This window comes from Trichosurus vulpecula, chromosome 8 (assembly GCF_011100635.1).
Source record: "Trichosurus vulpecula isolate mTriVul1 chromosome 8, mTriVul1.pri, whole genome shotgun sequence".
NCBI classification, from domain to species: domain Eukaryota; kingdom Metazoa; phylum Chordata; class Mammalia; order Diprotodontia; family Phalangeridae; genus Trichosurus; species Trichosurus vulpecula.
Window position 1 is genome coordinate 102,022,086 of NC_050580.1, and position 24,662 is coordinate 102,046,747.

The 24,662-nt window shown below is 35.7% G+C and overlaps 1 protein-coding gene across 4 annotated transcripts in view; it reads right to left on the reverse strand.

Annotated features, from left to right (window-relative positions):
- Positions 1–24,662, reverse strand: part of VTI1A (vesicle transport through interaction with t-SNAREs 1A) — a 412,420-nt gene that overhangs the window by 161,484 nt on the left and 226,274 nt on the right. For 2 of the 4 annotated variants that reach the window (XM_036735997.1, XM_036735998.1), the window contains 2 exons: positions 7,668–7,738; positions 6,904–6,965 (listed from right to left, as the gene is read on the reverse strand). In XM_036735997.1, the coding sequence (XP_036591892.1) occupies positions 6,904–6,965; positions 7,668–7,738 (133 nt within the window). Of the gene's footprint in view, positions 1–6,892; positions 6,966–7,667; positions 7,739–24,662 lie in introns of all 4 variants that reach the window. The other 2 variants (XM_036736000.1, XM_036735999.1) reach the window with 1 other exon arrangement.

A 24,662-nucleotide genomic window follows, 5' to 3' on the forward strand; every position in this document is an offset into this window, starting at 1 on the left:
TTTATAGAACCCTTTTAAATCATATGATACAATAGAAGCCTGAAATTAGAGTTAGAAAACCCAAGTTTGGATCTTAGGCCTGACACTACTAGTTATGACTTTGGTCAAAGCAAAAGGTAGTGAAATCCTTAAGCAAAATGGATGGCAGTGGGAATGGAAAAGGAAATCATGGATTTGAGAAATATGGCAGAAATAGCTATTATAATACATTTTATATTATTGGATGTGGGGGTTGTGGGAGAGATGGGAAATAAAGTTCAAAAATTACAGTAATTGAGTCAGAGACTACAAAATAGACAGGGCCCTTAAAGATTATCCAGCACAATTCCCTTCAAAGTTTTTGGTCTCAGAAGCTCTTCATACTAAAAAATTACTGAGAATCCCAAAGAGTTTTTGTTTATATAGTTCATATCTGCTGATATTTACTATATTAGAAATTCAAACATCTTAGTTTTATAACAAAAATAGTTTTGACTTCATGGACCTCTCGAAAGGGTGTTAGGGACCCCTAGGCATCCCCAGACCACCCTTTGAGAACTGCTGATATAGAGAAATTATGTAAAGAGACAACTTTTGGGAATACTAACATTGGTCTGTTTGATTAATTCCACTGCAGATTACTTATACACTTCAATAGGATTTTCCTGCTGCTCTTGGATATGGTCTTTACATGCCCCAACAGGAGCATTTTGGATAAAATTTAAACACCTTGGGAGTTGAAACTGTTTTATTTTTTTTGTGTGACCCCAGCACTCAGCCATAATGCCCAGCACATGGTAGGTATTTAATAAATGCTTATGGGATTCACTGAATGACCGACAAGGACCATAAAATTATTAAAACGTCCTCTAGAAAGATAATCATGTTGTAAACGCAGTTTTGAGGTGCTGAAGCTAAACAGAACACTAAAAAAAATGTTTTTTTTTTTTTTTCGGGTCTGGACCTATAATTTCATGTGTTAGAAATTCTTAGCATAAGAGCTCTCTACCAATGCAAATCATCTATAATTTCTAGTTTTAGAAAATAGCCTGGGGACACACAGGGTTTAATTGACGTGCCCATGGTCACACAGCCACTATGTGTCAAAGGCAGGAACTGGACTGAGGCTCTTCTTTGCCTTACCTTGCTATGTCCCAAGGTTTCCATACCTTTTCCCTCTAGTCTCCACACCAAGGGCAGCTAGGTGGCACAATGGTTAGAGTGCTGGGCCTGGAATCAGGATGACCTGAGTTCAAATTTGCCCTCAGACACTTACTAGCTGTGTGACCATGGGCAAGTCAATTAACCCTATTTGCCTCAGTTTCCTCATCTATAAAATGAGCTGGAGAAGGAAATGACAAACCACTCCTGTATCTTCGTCAAGAAAATCTTGAATGGGGTCACGAAGAGCAGGACATGATCAAGACAACTGAACAACTCCACACCATGCCTTCAGCTATTGGACTATCACTTTTATCTACCTTCCAAGAGGGCCTTGGACTCCACCCCTGGGTTTCCCTAGGTCTGACAGATGAACTTTGTCCTCATCTTATCAGGGTTAAGCATGGGCCCAATTCCACTCTGTTCATTATGGGGGCTTTAACCTGCTCTGTATCCAACCTGGACCAGTTTGCCCCTTCTTAGGAAACCCTTAGGAGACTTTGGAGCAGCACCCTGTCCCAGGAGCTCAACACATTAACGCTGATAGTGTGATCATGCAATTAGTTTAGCCTACTGCAGCTCAGAACTCCTGAGCTTAAGAGATCTGCCAGCCTCAGTCCCCCAATAGCTACAATTATGGCCATGAGTGCCACACCCTACAGCCATTTGGTTATAAAATAATAAATACCCTATAAAAAAGAAAAAAGTCTCTTAAGCTTAGGGATACGGTCAGGGTCCATATTCAATTAGTAAACAGTAGAAAAAGAATGTCATATGCAGAGGGGAAAAATGCAAAGATAAGATTCTGTGAGACATTCTGCTTTTCAGCATGTGGAGACAGTGAGGGAATTTTCAAGGACATTTCTCTTAGAAGACTTGGAAACTCTTTGCTGTTGAATTCTCAGGCAGTATAAGAGCAATTAAAAATGTAACAAAACATTTTCTAAGTGAAATGGTAAGAAAAATACAACAGAAGAGTGATTATTTTTTCCTTAGTAGCACTGACATTTTCTTAAACATAATTCATCCTCACTCTATTTTTAAAAATCTTTATGGCTCAGAAGTCCTCTGGTTGTAATTTCTTTCAATGAAGACTATTTATCCTCAGGAATTACTACAAAAGTATATTTAAGGTATCCAGATGTTTTACCTATCACTTTAACATAGCCATAGACGGCTCTTCCAAAACAGGAAAAATGTGATTGCATGATAGCTACCAATTAGTCCTCCAAATGTTTCAGAAAGTAGGTCCAAGAAAAACACATGTATTATATAGCATTAGAGAAGTTTAGATTGCACAAGTTGAGTCAACTGCCCTTGATGCTTTCTGTTGCATATATCCAATGGATTACTTGCAACAACCCTAACTAACCAAGGTGCTGCATGCTATTTGCTGGAAAGTTAAGCAAAATCCACATATTTAAATGAAATCTCTTTCTGATCTTTTCCAATTTGAAGAAACAGTTGGGCAGGTAAAGTTTGTGTGGGGAAAACAAGAAATGATTTAATGTTGAGATCATTTTACAAAGAATGCATTTTTTTTTGCTCATTATCCACATGATTTCCTTCCAAAGTCATTTGCTCGCACACACAGCATACCAACTAACATTACTGTGTACTGTTTCCTTCCAAATTTAGGATGATGGGTTTGGCAAATTGCTTTGGATCTAAATCATTATTATCTTGAGAAAAATGTAATCTTTAAAAACTAAAAATTACTAAATCTGAGGAAGGAAAATAAATAATCACAATTTCCTTTTTTTTTTTCTCATCAAAAATCTTGGAAAATTATTCTTGTTATTCTCACTGGTTGCTAAACACTAACACAAACAACCTGGGACCGACCCCCTAGCTGGATGCTAATCAAGAGATATCTCCATAGAAAAATATTTATGTTAAGGAACAGCAATGTTTAGGCCAATAAGCCACACAAATGTCACCTTAAGACATCCAATTACAGTAATCAATTTCCATGAATATCTTTGGAAATCCATTTTTTGGGGACACAATATCTGAAGAACATGCACGGCCATTTGTTTCATGACCATTTTCATTATTATTTGAGTACTATATCTAAAATGCTGCCTACCCAGCCAGGAAATGAACAGTTTGTCCCTAGGCAGCTTTCCATCTTATGTCAAAGAGGAAGAAAAATTACTTTACAAAAAAATCAGCCATATATTTACTTTTATGTAAAGTTTTCCCATTATAATCTTCAAGAGACCAATTTCTTCTTATGTTTTTCTTTGGGTTACCCAAAGACCCATGTACTTTGGGTTGAGATGTTTATTGTGTCATATAAAACCTTTCTTTTTCCTTCACTAATTATCCTTTTAATTTCAGTCTATTTAATAATTTTCTCATTTCATGACATAAAACCAGGCCATCATCTTTTATTTGTTTTCCAAATCTTTGGTTTGCTATTCACTTGCACTATGTTTTCTACTCATTTATGACATCTTTTTCATTTGGCATGCTGCCTAGCATATAGCAAGTACTTAATAAATGCTCATTGTTGTCCCCTTTTTAGTTACTAGCAGGGATTAATCTGATTTGTAGCATGTATGATTGTTTTTTAAGTAGCTGCTATAAAAATTCTAGAAAAGAACTTTCATATTCATTGAAGGTTAATGGTGATAAAATTTAAGAAGCATAGAACCCATGATATGGGTATAAAATATTGGTTGACTAAAAGACTCTATGAGCTTAAGTAAGCTTAATCCTTATCTTTTTTTCCTCTCTCAACTTGCAGACAGCCACATAGATAGATATCTGGCTGGACTGGATCATCTTAACCATTAATTTCAATTGTCTTTATAATAGATTTTCACAGATACAATCTAACCATTTCTGTTGTTAAAGTGACCAAAATTAATGGACTGTCCAAGTTAGAGCTTGCTGATTTAATATATTAAGGTAGTCTAATTTTGAAAAAAAAAATCTTTTTTTTTTACCAATTAACATCAAATAATTTAATTCCCTAGTGATAAAATGTCTAGTATATTTAGGAATACTTTATTTTTAAATCAAGTTCTTAGTAACACAGAGGAATTTATTATGCAGGCCTACATTATATATAAAGAGCACAATAAAAATAACATTAAAAAGAAAATTAGAAAAACTTAACAAAAACTCTTTCAGATATATTTCATGTGATACTGACCACAATCACTCCATGAGACAGGAAGGACAGATGCTACAGTCCTTATTTTACAGATGAGGAAGGTGAGACTCCAAGAAGCTAAGAGACATGCTAAAGTCATATATACAACAGAGGGAGTCTGGCATTGTGGACCAAGTGCTGGTCTTAGAGTCAGAAAGACATTCAAGCGTTGCTTCCGATATGAGCTATATGAACAAGGAAAATTCACTTAACCTCTCTGACACTCTTCTGAAAATACATGACTGTCAGAATCAACTAATCAACAAGTATTTATTAAGTGCCTACTGTGTGTCAGACACTATGCTAGGCACTGGGGATACAAATACAATGAATAAAACAATCTTGACTTCCAAAGGAATGGAACTTGAATACACATTTCCATACAGAGACCAAAAAGTGAATGTGGAAATGGTTTCGCTTTTTTGTGCCCTACAGAAAATTTATATCATGTAAGACAGTAATAAAAAAAGGTCCAAGAATAACATCCTATACTTGGTCCCCAAAGACCCGGTCAGTCAGACAACAGCATTGATTGAATGGACCTGGTGAACTCAGCATAATGCCAAGTGCTATATCCCAGCAGCTTATGATACAATGCACGGGATGAAAAGCTACACAGGTGGAAACCAGAACTTCCTCTGTTCAAATCCAGCACAGTAATTCAGGGAGGGATTTTTTTTTTTAAAGATCATCCCCCAGACATATCCCAAAAGAGATGACTCAGTGATTGACTGCATTTGTGATCCCCAAGCAGATTTAACCAGTGATTTTCTTCTTTTGGTTTTTGAAATAGAGATACTTAAGTGTGTTTCCCTGGGAGCAAGCTCAGCCAAAGGTTACATTATTTGTTTGTGGTTCGCCCTCTCCAAATTACTTGCAAATGTATTCAAACACAATATAGGGAGATACTTCATTTCCTTGCAAATAATGGTTTGTGGTATCCTGCAAAAAAGGGTGAGGAGCATCAAGCATAAACGGGGAAAAAACACATTGGTTTAGAAGCCCATAAATCCTTATTTGAATCTGCCAACCTGAAAGCCTGGAAAAACTGTTTTTCCTAAATGCTATGTCTGATTAAGCCATACCATTAAATGACAGCTGAACTTTAACATTAATATGATATTATTTAAATAACTGCATGATTTTTTTACACTAAAAATGATGAATGATTTCTGGACAGCTCAATTGACATAAAGCAGGAGGCCCCTTTAATGAGATTTGACAAAATGGAGACATATGCAGAATATTCGTTACAGCTCATATCGCAGGGGCCTTGCTGGGGAAGCTATGGAGGGTTGATATTTTTATTATTATTGTCTATGGGCACTGAAGCATCTCTTTCAATTGCCACTTTCTTTCTCTGTGGATTTTGAATTTAGCTTGTGTTATTTACATATTACTCTTAATCAGAGAATTGGTAGGGTACAGTTCAGAGCTAAGATTGTGTGAAAGCTGTGAAATGGAGACTCAGTGTGGAGTCAGGTCAACATTTGCTGGCAGAGTTTACAAGAAATAGAGTCAACGCTTTTGATTAGGCTTATAGGGGGAGAACACCAGCCTTGAAGCCAAAATTATTCAGTTTGATTTGTTGTTATAGTCATGCTAGTGATAAATGAAGAACTTAGCTAAACCAGTTTTGGCAAATTATTTTAAATGAATACATGATCAGTGGGGTCTTTAGACATTTGAAAAGAGCTGCTTTCATAGGACCAGCTTTTTAGGTGACATTTTTTAAAGCCCCTATTAATTTTGTCTATCCAAGTACAATTCCTGAGTGTGTATATCTCACCCCCACCCCAAATGGAGAGAAAATAAGAAGTGAGTTAATGTAGTTATGTTGAAGATGTCTTTCTTGGATTCTGAAAGAGCAGAGATTCCTTGCCAAATATTTTCAAGTAGATAAGTGAATAAATTTTAAACTGATACAAATATTTTAGGTAAAAGCAAAACATCTTTCTTAGATTCAGAACATTGTCTTTCATTCATTTTTCCACATTTCCAGTATAGTTTTTCTATCAAATACAGTTAAAAACATATAAAGTTCTGAAATGCATTGACCAATATTTATAAATCCAAAATAGGAGAGAACAGACTTGAAAAATCAAACCATATACAAAATGCAAGTATACACACAAACACACACATACATATATGCATATATCCATAAATACATCCATACATTCAGGAGTAAATATTTTCATAGACCTTATTTCTAAATTAAAAAAAAAGGTTAATTTAACACTTGGTTATGTCCCTGATAATGGTAAAACCATAGTCGCTATGTAAGAAGTAAGCTATTAAAATAGGAAATGAAATCAGGTTGTTCCTGCTAAGGGACCTACCTCAGGCTATGAAGAAATATTTTATGTCTAGTCCTAATTTTTTCCCATAACTGGAGGTATCCTCTCTACCCCCATGAAAGTTTTTAATCTGGTTTACTCAGCGTATCCAAACAAGAGTTAATATCAACATGCTCTCATTTCAAAAGGGTCTTGATACAGGATAGCAAGACTAGAAATGTATACACCTGTAAAATGCTAAGTTGCAATTAGATGAAAAACGTGGAATAAAAAAGAGGCTGATCCCTACCTTGCTCTTACCTTCGCAACATTCCTGTCAAGATCCGAGAACTTTTCCCCAAGTTAGCATCTGTTTCTCGAAGCTAATGGAATAAGTATGTATTAAAAACAAGGTTTCATAAAACTGCATTGTTTTAAAGTGAATTAGTAATCAATAGCTTTATTTTATATTGAGAAAACATCATGCAAAATATCTAAAGATACCAAGAAATTACCAGATGAAAAACCCCAGTGACACCTAAATGAACTCTTAAAAATCTTTGGTTGAGAGAACTGCATATGATAGATAATCCCAAGAGCATTAAAAGATGGAATACATGAACTTGAACTGGAGAAAAAGCAAATGTCTTACAGGCTGACAAAGTTTAATGTACATCTGGTAGTCATTTTTCAATTTATGAATGTGCAAATTCCCAAAACATAAGTGGGAATAAAATGAATAGAAGGAAAATGAGATTAAACATTTTAGCAGTTCTTTCTTTTATTTTTAGTTTTTAAATACCCTGGATGGAGGTACATAAAACATTTGTAGAACCTCCCTCAGTAGTCTGCTTTTTCAAACTAAAGTGCCACATTAACATATTCACGTGGGGTGTTCCAAGGTGAAGAGCTAAAAGAAGAAATCCTTAATTTTTCCTTCTTTCCTCAGTCAAATGCTCCAGTGTTCTTTAGATGGCTCTTTAGAGTCATGTGGCCACTTATTGGGATGCCATTATTCTTGTAATTTCTGCATACCGGGTCATGCATTACTAAATTCACAAAAAGCTACAATATACCCAACTCACCCTTTCCCGAGCACGTTGTATCTTCTCCCTGTCATGACTGAGGTTTTCCAACATCTCCTGGCCAATTTGCTCTGCATTATAAACAGAAGTTTAAATAATGAAAGAAAATCCCTATGCATGTGAGCAGCCTTCAAAATGTCAAATTAAAATGGCTGTAGAACTAACTTCAGAAAGCATTGCTACATTAGGTTAACAGGGGAACATTTTGATTCACATAATTGAAAAATAAATTTTTTCCCAAGCAAATATCTGAGATATGATTTACTACATCATTAGACAAACATTGACCAAATCATCCTTCTGGATACTTGCCCCCTTCCTTGGCTTCAGAGATATCAATTTATCCTTTTTATTTTTTTATTTTAAATTCCAGTAGAATGTAGGTTCCTGAGGACAGGGACTATTGTAATTTTGTCTTAATCTCCAGTGCCTGGCAAATAATGGCATTTAATAAATACTTGTTAAATTGAATTCTTTGTCCCCTCATCTTTTTTTCTGATCCTAAAAGGTCAGAAATACGTATACCTGCAAAATGCTAAGTTGCAATTAGATGAAAAAGATGGAATAAAAAATTCCCCAAGTTCTGTTCTTAGCTTACTTTTCTTTTCTCAATGCATTTTCCCTCAGCATTTTTTTAATTTTTTTTTATTTAAATTTATTTTTAGTTTACCACACACGGTTCTACATAATTTTGAGTTCCAGATTTTCTCCCCTCCCTCCCCAAGATGGCATGGAATCTCATATAACTACCATGTATAACTTCACATTGAATTAATTTATACACTAGTCAAGTTGTGGAGAAGAATTATGACCAATGGAATGAATCATGAGAAAGAAGAGATAGAACCAAAAAAAAAAACCAACCCAAAACCAAAAACAAAAGAGAAGAAAAAAGGCGAGCATGTAGTGCGCCTCAATCTGTATTCAAACTTCACAGTTCTCTCTCTGGATGAAGATAGCATTCTCCATCGTGAGTCCCCTGGAGTTGTCCTTGCACCTTTCGTTGCTGAGAAGAGTGAAGTATGTCAGGGTTGGTCCTCATGGAATCCATATATCTGTGGTTGTGTACAATGTTCTCCTGGCTCTGCTCCGCTCGCTCAGCATTATGTCATGTAGATTTTTCCAGGTTGTTACGAAGTCTGCATCATCCCCATTTCTTATGGCACAATAGTATTCCATTACCTTCATATACCACAGCTTGTTCAGCCATTCCCCAATTGATAGGCACCCCTTTGATTTCCAATTCTTGGCTACCACAAAAAGAGCCGCTATAAATATCCTTGTACATATGGGTCCTTTTCCTGCTTGTGTGATTTCTTTGGGATACAACCCTAGAAGTGGTATTGCTCGGTCAAAGGGTATGAACATTTTTATAGCCCTTTGGGCATAGTTCCAAATTGCTCTCCCAAATGGCTGGATCAGCTCACAACTCCACCAGCAATGTAACAATGTTCCAATTTCCCCACATACTCTCCAGCATTTATTTGTCATTTTAGCCAATCTGACAGGAGAGATGTGGTATCTAAGAGTTGTTTTGATTTGCATTTCTCTAATCAGTAGTGATCCAGAGCATTTTTTCATATGCCTATAGATAGCTTTAATTTCTTCCTCTGAAAACTGCCTGTTCATATCCTTTGACCATTTCTCAATTGGGGAATGGCTTGTATTCCTATATATTTGGCTCAGTTCCCTGTATATTTTAGAAATGAGGCCTTTATCAGAGATACTAGTTGCAAAGATTTTCTCCCAATTTTCTGCTTCCCTCCTAATTTTTGTTGCATTGGTTTTCAATGATCATTTCTTGGGGAGATGATTTGCAAACCTAGACAAACTGCCTATAGGACCTCTCCACCTGGATTTTGCACAAGCACCTCAGACTATATGTGTTCAAAAACTGTGATCTTTACCTCTAAAACTGCTCTAGCTTATGAAATTACTATTCATGTTCATGGCACCATCATTTACACTGTGTCCCATCTTAGAAACCTTGACGCAACCTTTTTGTTAACCTTTCCTACTCAATCAGCTTTTAATTTTTAACTCTGTAATTGCTATCAAATCTATATCCTCCAGTCACCCTAGTATAGGGCCCAAATGCCACCTACCTGGTCTATTGCAGTAGCTTCCTAAGAGGTCTTTCCACTTTTCTTTCATATTTTATGCTGCTGCCAATTATCTTTATGAATAAATACAGTCAGATAATTCTTCTGCTTAAGAACCTCCGGTAGATCACTGTTGCCTGCTAGGGAAAGTTCAAACTCCTTTGCCTAATATTTCAAGCCCTTTGGAGTCTGGTGCCACCACATTTCCTACTATGTATTATTTCATAGAACAGTTCAAATACTGTACAACTAAAGAGACTGTCTCCTGAAGAGGCCATATGCTTTTTCACTTCAGTGACTTTACTCAAGCCATTTTCCCTGTCCCTATCCCTAGCTCATGGCAGCAAGGTGGCGCAATGGATAGAGCACTGGCCCTGGAGTCAGGAGGACCTGAATTCAAATCCAGCTTCAGATACTTGACACTTATTAGCTGTGTGACCCTGGGCAAATTACTTAATCCTGACTGCTTCTCCAAAATTCCCTTCTTAAAGAAGCCTTTTCACTGAATGGGTGTTACCTCACTCAAAGTGAGAACCTGAAAAGACCTTAGCCCGAAAAAGGCCAGCGTCTCCTAATGCATCCTGGACATCTCCAGTCATCCTGGTGAATATCAGGCCACTGGAACCAGATGGCTCTGGAGGAGAAAGTGAGGCTGGTGACCTTGCACAGCCCTCCTGCACTCAAATCAAAGTCAACTACAAGTCATGTCATCATTTCCCTGATGTCATGGTCCTCTTCCAGAACAAAGGACAACCACACACACACAAAATCCCTAGCACATACTGTCTCTCACAATTTTGTTTATTTTCTTACTTTTCTCAACCCATGAGATCTTATTTGGACTTTGAAATCTAGTTCAATGACACCTTTTTCATGAAGCTTTCCCTGATTTGTTAGAACTTTAAATCTATGATCTTATAATTCCTCCAATCAGAAATAATATCCTTCCTTCTCCCTTGTAACATTTATCATGTAAAATTTCCCTAATGTAGTACTTATGTAGTATTGTATATTATGGTTATCTGTGTCTTATTCTCCCTGCTAGACAGTAAGATTTATGAGGACAGGGAGCATGTCTTACCTACATTGTGCATCTCTCTAGTGCCAATTATAGTGCTCTGCACATAGCAGGCAACAAGAGAAATATCTGTTTAACTGGATCCAAATGGTAAAAGGCCATTTTGGCAATTAAAATGTAAGACAGTAGAGAAAGAATATTTGCAGTAGAATTTGAATTTTTAACCAGGGTTGCAAGTTCCAAGTATTCTCAGACTTTATACATTCCCATTCTGAAAGACAACAGAAGGTAAAACTGAACTCTCTTATCCCAAACAGTATAAGGGATATAGCTTCCAGTGCATAGGAAATGCAATCAAAGAATGTTAGTGCTGGAAAGGATCTTAAAAGATTATTGGGCCCAAATCTCTCATTTTATATAGGAGGAATGCCCAGAGACATTAAGTGACTTGACAATATCACACATCAGGTTACCGGCAAAGTGGGACTAGAATGCAGGTTTCCTGAATCCTAATCAAGTTCATTTTTCATTGTTTTGTATCATAGATCATAAGCTTTTGACCTATAGATTGCAGAAAAAAATTTAATACTTCTTTTTCATGATTTGACATGGAATGAATCTAATTTTAGAACATGCCATTTACCTTACCATTTCCCTGTATAACTCAAGAACTGAGGTTTAAAATACTGTATATCCTCAGCAATAAGTCAACCTCCATATAGGTTGACCTGAATTTTTCTTATCTATCTATCTATCTATCTATCTATCTATCTATCTATCTATCTATCTACATACCTATTCACAATACATATTAAAAGGAACAAAATTAATCTAAGATACACACACACAAACATATTCTCTATATCTCTTTCAATATGTTTATCCCATGTCAGTATCTGCAGAGAGAAACAGCAAGACAGACACTTATTCTTTCTTCTTTTCTTAATTTATTTCAAACTTAAATACTAAAACTTAAATATACAGTAAGAAAAAAAAAAGAAACATAAACTTAAATACTAAAACAGAAATACAAAATAAGAAAGGAAAAAAAGCATTGCCAAGTGCACAGAGGAACATAAGAGAGGATTCAAAATATACAGCAATAAATTTCCATTTCAAGAAAGCCTATATAATAAATACTATACATTGTGTTCAGAGCTGTCCATCTTTTCTTTGCTTCCTCATGAGTTTTCTTTTGTTCTCTACTGTGCACTTTTTACTTTGTGCTTTTTTCCCCCTTCTTCCTTTCTCTCTCCCAAAAAGGCTACAATTAAGTGTGGATATATATATATATTTTTACATACACACATGTATTTATACATTCACATACACATATACACACTTACATACACATACATATACTTCAGTATCTGTACTCATACTCATATATAGACTTATAATTCATATGTATTTATGTAAGACTGTACTATACTTGTTTGTCCTGTTTCTCTGAGGGAGGATAACATCATCCTTGATAAGTCCAAGTCTTTCCATATTTTTATTCCAACCTTATACTGTCTAGCTAATTTAAACAGTCTAAAGCAATATTTATTAATATGGATGATAGATGGTATAGTTTCCCCATTTTTCTCTTTTGATTAAATCTATTTTAGTTTTAACTTTGTCAGATCATGATTACTACCCTTGCTTTTTTCCCTAATAAATTCTACTCCTGATCTTTGTTTTTATGTGTGTATCTCTTATTTCCTATCCCTTCTGACTCCTTTACTTTACTTCTACCTGCTACCTTGCCTTAATCTACCCACCCCCTGTAAAAATCCATCCCTTATCCTCTTCCCTCTCTCTTTTCCCTTATCTTCTGGTTTCTATCTGAATTTAGAAGACTTTTATAGCCTTCCAAATACACATTATTCCTTCTTTATCTCATTCTTATTAATCCAGACATTCTTATTAGGCCCCCTTATCTTTTTCCCTCACCCCCTTATTTCTTCATAAATTATAATTTTATTTCTTTATAAATTCAGAAGACTTTTATTCCCTTCTAAATGCATATATTGTTCTCTTTCACCCAGATCTGATGTGAGTAGGGCTCCCTCTGAAAATCCTTCCATTATCCTCTCCCTCCCATCCCTTAGCCTTTTATTTCTTTCTAAAGAAGACTTTTATACCATTCCAGATATACACACACACACACACACACACACATATATATGTATGTGTGTCTATATCTATATATCTGTCTATCTATATCTATCCATTTATCCATCCATCTAAGTATCTATCTATCTCATTCCCTCTTTAACCCATTCCTGATAGGGTTCCAGAACTACCAGCCCTCCTCCCTGACTTAATTCCTCTGTGTCAGTTCTTCCTCTTGCACCTCATTTGTATAAGATAATTACTCTTTTTGCCTATTCCTAAATGGTTTTACTTTTTAGAATCACATCATACTTAGATCTACCCCCAATTCCTAATAACAATCTTAGGCATACATTTTACATTTCCTCAAATTAAAAAGTAATCAATCTGTCCTTATTGAGGCCCTTGTAATTAATCTTTGATGTGTACCTTATATTTTTCTTGTATCTCCTATGGCAAATATTCTATTAAGTTCAGTGATTTTTTTGCAACAAAGTCCTAAAAGTCTGGTAATTCATTGAATGTCCATTCTGTTTTCATTCAGGATTATGCTTACCTTTTGTGGGTATGATGTTTTTGGCCACAACCACAGTTCTTTTGTTTTTTCATATAGTGTTGCAAAATCTGTGGTCTTTTAGTGTCGCCACTACTAGGTTTTGTGTGATTCTAATCGTGGCTCCACTATATTTGAATTTTTTTTCTTGTTGCTCTTAATATTTTCTCTTTGAGCTGAAGGTGTTGGAATTTGACTATGATATTCCTGTAGGTTTTCCTTGAAGAATCTTTTTTAGGTGGTGATCAGTGGATTTTTTTTTTTATTTTTACTTTCCCCTCTTGTTCAAATGTTTCAGGACAATTTTCTTTAATTATTTCTTGTATTATTGTATCAAGATTGTTTTTTTTTTTTGATCATAGCTTTTAGGTAGTCCAATCATTCCTATGTTTTCTCCTCTTGACCTGTTTTCCAGATCAGTTGTTTTTTTTATGAGATGTTTCTACTTTTTCTACTATTTTTTTCATTCTTTATATTTTGTTTTATTATTTATTGGTCTCATAATTTTGCTGGCTTCCCCTTGTCCAATCCTAATTAAATTTTTTTTTCCAATTCTAATTTTCAAGGAGTTGCTTTCTTCCTTAAGATTCTGGATCTCCTTTTCTAATTGGTTGACTTTCTTTTTATAATCTTCTTGTTTTTCTTGGATTGTTCTTATTTTTTTTTTAATTTTCCTCAGTCTCATTTGATTTTAAAGTCTCTTTTAAGTTCTTCTTTGAATGCTTTTTGGGCAGGTGACTACTTGACATTACTCTTGGGGTAGGAGAGGCTTTTTTTGCTTCATTATCCTCTTCTGAAAATGAACCTTGGCCTTCTCTATTTCTACAACTTTCTATAGTGGGGTTCTTGGTCCTTTGCCTGCTGATTTTTAAAATCTGTAGCAGCTTATTATTGTAATCACCTATAGTCCTAGGGTATGGGGGATGGTACCTCTGACCTCAGATCTTCCTTCAGTTCTTCCCTCTGGCCTGGAACCAAAAGCAAGAACTATACTCTCCAGTAAGTGCCCACAGCCTGTGGTGTCTCTGCCCCATTGCTTCTGCACTCGCTGTGCACATGCTGGTTCCTTCTCACCCAAGGCTGTGTCTTGGCAGCACAGTTGGGTCTGGCATACATTATCAGCAGAGGTTCCCTCCATTTTCTCTAGCTCAGATGCTGATTCCCCATTCCATCCAGGAAAATTCCTATGGCTGGGACCAAAGTGCCTCCCAACCCAGCTAGCCCCAGGGCTCACTGCTTACTGTTTCAGTGAAACTAGCCTGGAAGTATTTACTTTTCACAGGGACCAAACCTTGGTCATGGGATTTTCCTTTGAATCTTGTTTGGCTGTCCCAGGAGGACCACTGTTCTGCCACAACTTTTGTTTATTTTTATTGGCTCTACATTCACCTTGAGGTGCTATTTTGTCTTGTTTGTGGGGGAAATCTGGAGAGCTTGGAATTTTCTTAAGTACTCTGCCATATTCTCCGAATCCTCCCCACCTATTCTTTCTATATGTATCACTCCTGGATTTTTCAGCAGCTCTAGCTGACAATGCAGCTTTCTTTAGGCTTTTGCTTAAGCTGCAACTGATGTGTAGAAATTGTTAACCCATTAGCAGCAGCAACTTTGGCTCCAAAGCTGACACTCAGGTAGGTTCAGTGCTTCCATTTTGGGGACACTTAAAAAATTAAATAGATAATTTACAAACCAAGATAGACATACGATGTGTCCTGAAGTAGCTATACTGTTGAGTTTTAATGAGTATTTCTCTTGCTCTGACTCTATTAAGCTAATTTTCCTCTTGAAATTGGACAGATTTTACTTAGCCTGTGATGGTGATTGGCAGTACCTTGAGTTGACAAATATTCAGTCATGCTGGAGAAATGATTATCTGACTCACTCTGTGATCTCCAATGGCTGGGATGCTAACTTGCTCTAATAATTGAATTTAGAAAATTTCTTTGTTTTTGCCCTTCCTATCAATTAGAACTGAGGAATTCAATTTGTAATTTGAATGTTTGGCTTACTTTGCATATCTGGTAGCTGACCTCATAGTTTCTGAGACATCCTGAGACCTTAGCCATATTCTTGGTGTCTATACTTTTATTCATAAATTATAATGGCATCTAAAGTTTACACAATTGTAAGAAAATCTGGGTTTGGAGACATTCAATCCTCCTCCCCACTTAATACTTTAGCATATCTTGTTCAAATTCTGAAGCTGTTTACATTTATTAATGGTTTTGGCCATTAAAGTACAGACTCTAAATGCCAAATAATATTCACTAAACCACAAATACCAAATCTAACATTGTCATAGAATGGTACCATGTTCTACTGATTAATTATAAATGAATCAGGACACTGACATTTTATCTTCAAAGTAACTAAATGATTCTTTTAAGAAAAAACAGAAAGTAATATGTTTAAGACTTGAACTTTTCCTGTACTGGTACTAAAGAATCTGAATAAAGCTATTTAAAGATCACTCTAATAATGATTTAAAATAATTGATATGTAATATCAAACATTTTCATAGGTAAAGTTTCTCAAGACAACAATGTAGTAGAAAGATCTCAGATCTCAGGACTAGTAGTCAGGAGATCCAAGTTCAAATTTTGGCTCTTTGCATTTACTAGCTAATGCTTAAAGCCTTTGCCAAGCCACTTAGATCTCTTCTGGGGTTCAGGTTTTTTTTTCTTTTGTAAAAAAAGATAATATCGTCTTTCCTACTTCACAGGTCTGTTGTGAGAAATGAGGAAATGTAAGTGAAGGTGCTCTGAAAGCTATAAAACATGATACAAGTGAAATATAATACTATTATTAATTTTTAGGGCGTTGGTGAAAGGATACCTTAGTCTGCAGTTAAATATCAAAAACCACAGCAGAGTTTGCACCTCAGGATACATTACTAAATGCAATGAAGGAATGGGAAGTATGTCTTCAACTCTCTGACCACAAATTGGCATTCCCATTGTGTTATCTTCTCTCACCTGACTTGCAGCTATTTTTAGCTGTATACAATGCCTCCCCAAAGTGAAATGTGGTAAAATGTGTGGTTTCTCAGTGCAGAAGCTATATGGTGGAGGATTGTCCAGATGATGGAGAAGAAGGAATATGAGGTTTTTTTAATCTCTATTTATGTCTACAACAAACCATAATCTAGAATATTGCTATGTTCAATCATCATTTATAATGCATACTTTTTACCAAGATATATCATAGCAACATAGCGATTTCATTTATTTTAAATAATGCTAATGGAAACTATCACTAACCTAATAATTTAATTTTAAAATGCTATAATTTATACAGTGTTTTTTTTTCCTCCTTCCAGTAGCTCAAACTACCTTACATATATTATACAAAACTCAGGGATTCAATTTTCTGGCTAATGCTTAAAGCCTATCTATCTGGGAAGAGTAGGAAAAGATTGCTATCTTCAAGTCCTATAAAGTGAAAAATGGGGTTTATGAAAAGTTTAGTGATTTTTCCATTACAACAAAAACAACAAAAATAGTAACTGACATTTATACAGAACTTTAAGATTTTCAAAGTGCTTTATCATTATGTTATCTCATTTAATACTCATAGCAACTCTGGAAGGTAAGCACTACAGTTATTCCCTCCCCCTTTTAATTTTTTTTTTTTTACACAAAGAAGGACACTAAAGGTGAAAGAGGTTAAATGACTTGTCCAGAGCTACATAGTTAGCAAGCATCCGAGGTAGTATTGGTACTCAGGTCTCTTATCTTCAGGTCGAACACTTGCTACACTATGCCATACTGCCTCTCTACTCTTATAATGTATCAATGGTAAGGTTGGTATGCTAAGTAACATCTGGATTGTAGACAACTCTAACAAGTTCCCAGTGGCTATTAATGCTGTTTACTATATAGATTCATTTTATGAGCAAGGCTGATACATTGAAAGAACTCTCTGTGTTTGATAAAGAGTTGGGAAAGCTGGAGGGATTTTATAAGGAAGGAAGGAATCAAAAGGCGTTTACCAAGTACTTACTATGTGCAAAGCACTGTGCTACACACAGGGACTACAAAGAGAAATGCAAGCTAGTCTGCGCTCTCAAGGCCTTCATATTTAACTGGGTTGGGGGGAACGGCAATGAGGGATAACCCCTATAGGAGATTGTAGCTGTAAATGACATAAAAGTCCCATAGTCTTTAGGGTATGGTGGTAAAGAAAATGGTAATGCATCTTTAAAATTCCTTATGCTGAGAAAATCACATCTATTTCTAATATTGAATCACTGGACATTGCAAAGGACTTTGGAAGTAGAGTATATAGGCTGCTATTTCTAAGCCTTAGGTTCAGGGTTCTGGGCTGTCTCCATCTGGATCTGAGAGGTGGTAGTGATCAAGTGGTAGGAGGGGTCTGACGTGCCTGGCACATGCTTTTTCCTCCCCTCCCTTCCCATCCCTCCATTCTCCCCCCCCCCCCCACCTCTTTCTCTGTCTCCGTCTCTCTCTGTGTCTCTGTCTCTGTCTCTGTCTCTGTCTATTTTGTGCTTTAACTGGGTTGGCTTGCCTGCCCTGTGGTTCATAATCAATGAGTAATTGGTAGTGATGGCTGGCTCTTTCTCCATAGAGGATGCTCATACCTGTTTCCTGCTTTCCCAAAGATTTTTATGGATCTAAGTGGTCTGGCTAGACCTTAGGGATATCATCCACCCATCTGGCAAAAAAATAAAATATTAACAGAAATATATGTATATCAGTGCTGGCATCCAAATTTAATGGATTTATTGGGTAGGAATTCCAGTTTCATTCCTGCCATGCTGCTTTAAAATTTTAATGTTCTAATAAAGAAAATTCCAGGTGAAAATATATTAGAAACACTCACCTTTATAGAATGGAAAATATGCATACATAGAATGTTATAAGTGGTTTTTCATACTATGTGCCAAAGTAAAAAATAGATTAGGGACATAATTTATTTTTTTTACATAAAAAGATCCCAAAGGTATCTCAGGCAAGATGAAGCTATTCTAAGTCAACAACTATTAGGAAATTGGGGGTTATTCCATTAAGTTTTTCATGTAATCAGTAAGGTGGTAATAAAAATGAAGGATAAAAGCATATATTTCTCATAATGTGACAATCTTACAGTTTGCAAATAATCACTATCACCAAGAGAGGAGACTGTTGCCTAAACCAATAGTTTTGCATGATGCTCAGTACCTGAAGCTTTCAAATCCTTCATCTTTAACAGAGTGGAAGTAGCTATGCTATGTTCACAGAAAAATAATTTGAGAAAACATGGATTTTATGGTACTTTACAATATGAACACTTGGCTCTACACTCTGGCCCTTCTTGAGCTAAAAGAGCAGAGACAGAAGAAACTCAATGATGATGTCTGAATTCTGGATTTTGGTCTGAACATTAAATACTAATTCTAGGAAAAGAATTCTGCTTTCTATACTTATTCCCTTTACTTGGCTTCTCAAGTGTATTATTATGTATTGGAAATACAGTATCAATTTCCATAAAATGTGCTTCTAAAAAAACCTCAGCTTTATAGGAATACTATTTTAAATGAAATAAGGCTTTTTTCCCATTTCAATTTATTTATTTATTTTAGTCTCCAACATTCACTTCCACAAGATTTTGTGTTCCAAATTTTCTCCCCATCTCTCCCCTCCCCCTACCCCATGACAGTGTGCATTTTGATTGTCCCTTCCCCCAATCTGCTCTCCCTTCTATAATCCTCTCTCTCTTATCCCCTTCCCCTTCTATTTTCCTGTAGGGTAAGATAGGTTTCTATACTCCATTGCCTTTGTATCTTATTTTCCAGTTGCATGTAAGAACAATTTTTAACATTTATTATTTAAAACTTTTGAGTTCCAAATTCTCTCCCTTCCTCCCCACCCACCCTCATTGAGAGGGCAAGCAATTTGATATAGATTATACATGTGTAGTCTTGCAAAACACTTCCATAATAGGTGTGTTGTGAAAGACTAACTATATTTCCCTCCATCCTATCATGTCCCTCACACTGTTTATTCTGTTCTCTCCTTTGACCGTGTCCCTACTCAAAAGTGTTTGCTTCTGATTATCCCCTTCCCCAATCTGCCCTCCCTTCTATTACTCCCCTCTCTCTTATCCCCTTACCCCCAACTTTCTGGTAGGGTAAGATAGATTTCCAGACCCAATTGAGTGTGTATTCCCTCCTTAAGCCAAATCCAATGAGAGTAATGTTCACTCATTCCCTCTTACCTCCCCCCTCTTCCCCTCCACTGTAGAGCTTTTTCTTGCCTCTTTTATGTGAAAATTTACCTCATTCTATCTCTCCTTTTCTCCTCCCAGTTCATTCCTCTCTCTCACTCCTTAATTTTAGTTTTTAGATATCATCCCTTCATATTCAACTCTCCCTGCCTATATATATTCTCTCTAACTACCCTAAAAATGAGAAAGGTCTCATGGGTTACAAATATCATCTTTCTATATAGGAATGTAAACAGTTCAACTTTAATATTTACGATTCTCTTTCCTGTTTACCTTTTCATGCTTCTCTTGAGTCTTGTATTTGAAAGTCAATTTTTCTATTTAGCTCTAGTTTTTTCTCAAGAATGTATTAAATTTCTCTATGTCATCAAATATAATATTTCCCCCCACATTGATTACACTGAGTTTTGCTGGGTAGGTGATTCTTGGTTTTAATCCTAGCTCCTTTGACCTCAGGAATATCATATTCTAGGCCCCTCCAGTCACTACAGTTGTCTATAGTTAATGTAGAAGTTGCTAAATCTTTGTTATCCTGATTGTTTTTCCACAATACTTGAATAGTTTCTTTCTGGCTGCTTGCAATATTTTCTCCTTGACCTGGGAACTCTGGAAGTTGGCTATAGTATTCCTGGGAGTTTTCCTTTTGGGATCGCTTTCAGGAGGTGATCGGTAGATTCTTTCCATTTCTCTTTTACCCTCTGATTCTAGAATAGCGGAGCAGTTTTCCTTGAGGATGTCTTGAAAGATGACGTCTAGGCTCTTTTTTTGATCATGGTTTTCAGGGAGTCCAAAAATTTTTAAATTTTCTCTCCTGGATCTATTTTCCAGGTTAGCTGTTTTTCCAATGAGATGTTTCACATTCTCTTCTATTTTTTCCATTCTTTTTGTTCTGTTTTATAATTTCTTGATTTCTCATAGAGTCATTAGCTCCCATTTGCTATTCTAATTTTTAAGGAATTATTTTCTTCAGTGATCTTTTGAACTTCCTTTTCAATTTGGCCAATTCTGCTTGTTTTTTTTTTTAAAATTTATTTATTTATTTTTAGTTTACCACACACGGTTCTACATAATTTTGAGTTCCAGATTTTCTCCCCTCCCTCCCCCCTCCCTCCCCAAGACGGCATGGAATCTCATATAACTGTCATGTATAACTTCGCATTGAATTAATTTATGCACTAGTCAAGTTGTGGAGAAGAATTTTGACCAATGGAATGAATCATGAGAAAGAAGAAACAGAATCAAAAAAAAAAAAAACAACCCAAAAACAAAAACAAAAGAGAAGCAAAAAAGGCGAGCACGTAGTGCGCCTCGATCTGTATTCAAACTTCACAGTTCTTTCTCTGGATGAAGATAGCATTCTCCATCGTGAGTCCCCTGGAGTTGTCCTTGCCCCTTAGGTTGCTGAGAAGAGCGCAGTATGTCAGGGTTGGTCCTCACGGAATCCATATATCTGTGGCTGTGCACAACGTTCTCCTGGCTCTGCGCCGCTCACTCAGCATTATGTCGTGTAGGTTTTTCCAGGTTGTTACGAAGTCTGCATCATCCCCATTTCTTATGGCACAATAGTATTCCATCACCTTCATATACCACAGCTTGTTCAGCCATTCCCCAATTGATGGGCATCCCTTTGATTTTCAATTCTTGGCTACCACAAAAAGAGCTGCTATAAATATCCTTGTACATATGGGTCCTTTTCCTGCTTGTGTGATTTCTTTGGGATACAACCCTAGAAGTGGTATTGCTCGGTCAAAGGGTATGAACATATCTATAGCCCTTTGGGCATAGTTCCAAACTGCTCTCCCAAATGGCTGGATCAGCTCACAACTCCACCAGCAATGCAACAATGTTCCAATTTCCCCACATCCTTTCCAGCATTTATCATTTTCCTGTTTTGTCATTTTAGCCAATCTGACAGGAGAGATGTAGTATCTAAGAGCTATTTTGATTTGCATTTCTCTAATCAGTAGTGATCCAGAGCATTTTTTCATATGCCTATAGATAGCTTTAATTTCTTCCTCTGAAAACTGCCTGTTCATATCCTTTGACCATTTCTCAATTGGGGAATGGCTTGTATTCCTATATATTTGGCTCAGTTCCCTGTATATTTTAGAAATGAGGCCTTTATCAGAGATACTAGTTGCAAAGATTTTCTCCCAATTTTCTGCTTCCCTCCTAATTCTTGTTGCATTGGCTTTTTTTTGTACAAAAACATTTCAATTTGACATAATCAAAATTATCCACTTTGCATTTTGTAATGCTCTCTATTTCTTGTTGGGTCATGAATTCTTTACTTTTCCATAAATCTGATAAGTAAACTATTCCTTCCTTTCCCAAATTACTTATAGTATCAGCTTTTACTCCTAAATCATGAACCCATTTTGACTTTATTTTGGTATATGGTGTAAGATATTGGTCTATGCCCAGTTTTTGCCCTACCATTTTCCAATTTTCCCAACAGTTTTTGTGAAATAGTGAATTATTAGCCCAGAAGCTGGCCTCTTTGGGTTTATCAAAGAGTAGATTGCTAAACTTGTTGATTTCTCCTACTTGTGTACCTATCCTATTCCACTGATCCACATCCCTGTTTCTTAACCAGTACCAGGCAGTTTTGATGACTGCTGCTGTGTAGTACAGTTTAATGTCTGGTGTGGCTAAGCCACCTTCTCTAGCATGTCTTTTCATTAATATCCTAGATACTCTAGACCTCTTGTTTTTCCAAATGAATTTTGTTATTATTTTGTCCAGCTCAGTAAAAAAAATTTTTGGTAGTTCGATTGGTATGGCACTGAATAGATAGATTAATTTAGGTAAAATTGTCATTTTTATTATATTAGCTCGGCCTAACCATGAGCAACTGATATTTTTCCATTTATTTAGATCTGATTTTATTCGCGTGAAAAGTGTTTCATAGTTATGTTCATATAGGCCCTGGGTTTGTCTTGGCAAATAGACTCCCAAATATTTTATAGTGCCTTCAGTAACTTTGAATGGATTTTCTCTTTCTATCTCTTGCTGTTGGGCTTTGTCAGTAATGTATAGGAATGCTGAGGATTTATGTGGGTTTATTTTATATCCTGCAACTTTGCTAAAGTTGTTTATTATTTCAAATAGTTTTTTACTTGATTCTCTAGGATTCTCTAGATAAATCATCATATCATCTGCAAAAAGTGATAATTTAGTCTCTTCTTTTCCTATTCTAATTCCTTCAATTTCTTTTTCTTCTCTTATTGCTACAGCTAATGTTTCTAGTACCAAATTGAATAATAGGGGTGATAATGGACATCCTTGTTTCACACCTGATCTTATTGGGAATGCATCTAGTTTATCCCCATTACAAATAATGCTTGTCGATGGTTTTAGGTAGATGCTATTTATAATTTTGAGGAAGGTTCCACTTATTCCTATGCTTTCTAGTGTTTTTAATAGGAATGGGTGTTGTACTTTGTCAAAGGCTTTTTCTGCATCTATTGAGATGATCATATGGTTTCTGCTAGTTTTGTTGTTGATATGGTCAATTATGCTAATAGTTTTCCTAATATTGCATTCCTGGAATAGTTTTCCTAATATTGCATTCCTGGAATAAATCCTACCTGGTCATAGTGTATTATTCTCGTAGTGAGTTGCTGCAATCTTTTTGCTAATATTTTATTTAAAATTTTTGCATCAATATTCATTAGAGAAATTGGTCTATAATTTTCTTTCTCTGTTTTAACTCTACCTGGTTTGGGTATTAGTACCATATTTGTGTCATAAAAAGAATTTGGTAGGACTCCTTCTTCACTTATTTTCCCAAATATTCTACAAAGTATTGGAATTAGTTGTTCTTTAAATGTTTGATAGAATTCACATGTAAAACCATCTGGACCTGGAGATTTTTTCCTAGGGAGTTCATTGATGGCATGCTCAATTTCTTTTTCTGATATGGGGTTATTAAGAAATTTCACTTCCTTCTCTGTTAGCCTGGGCAGTTTATGTTTTTGTAGATATTCATCCATATCTCTAAGGTTGTCAAATTTATGGGCATACAGTTGGGCAAAATAATTCCTAATTATTGTTTTGATTTCCTCTTCATTAGAGGTGACCTCACCCTTTTCATTTTTGATACTGGTAATTTGATTTTCTTCTTTCTTTTTTTTAATCAAATTGGCAAAGGTTTATCAATTTTATTGGTTTTTTCATAAAACCAGCTCTTTGTTTTATTTATTAATTCAATAGTTTTCTTGGTTTCAATTTTATTAATCTCTCCTTTGATTTTCATTATTTCTAATTTGGTATTTAATTGGGGGTTTCCAATTTGCTCTTTTTCTAGCTTTTTCAGCTGTATGCCCAGATCATTGATCTCCTCTTTCCCTATTTTATTCATGTAGGCCTTTAGAGATATAAAACTTCCCCTAAGAACTGTTTTTGCTGCATCCCATAAGTTTTGGTATGTTGTTTCATTATTGTCTTTCTCTTGAATGAAATTATTAATTGTTTCTCTGATTTGTTCTTTGGCCCACTCATTCTTTAGAATTAAATTATTTAGTTTCCAATTTGTTTTTTAGCTAATTTTTCCATGGTTCTTTATTAAAAATGATTCTTATTGCATCATGATCTGAAAAGGATGCTTTGACTACTTCTGCTTTTCTGCACTGGATTGTGAAGTTTTTATGCCCTAGTACATGGTCAATTTTTGAGTATGTGCCATGTACTTTTGAGAAGAAAGTATATTCCTTTTTATCCCCATTCAGTTTTCTCCAGAGGTCTATCATATGGGCTTTTTCTAAAATTCTGTTTACCTCCTTAACTTTTTTCTTATTTATTTTGAGGTTAGATTTATCAAGTTCAGAAAGGGGGAGGTTGAGGTCTCCCAATATTATAGTTTTGCTGTCTATTTCTTCCTGTAACTCCCTTAACCTCTCCTCTAAGAATTTGTATGCCTTACCACTTGGTGCATATATGTTAAGCAATGATATTGCTTCATTGTTTATGGTGCCTTTTAGCAGGATATGATGTCC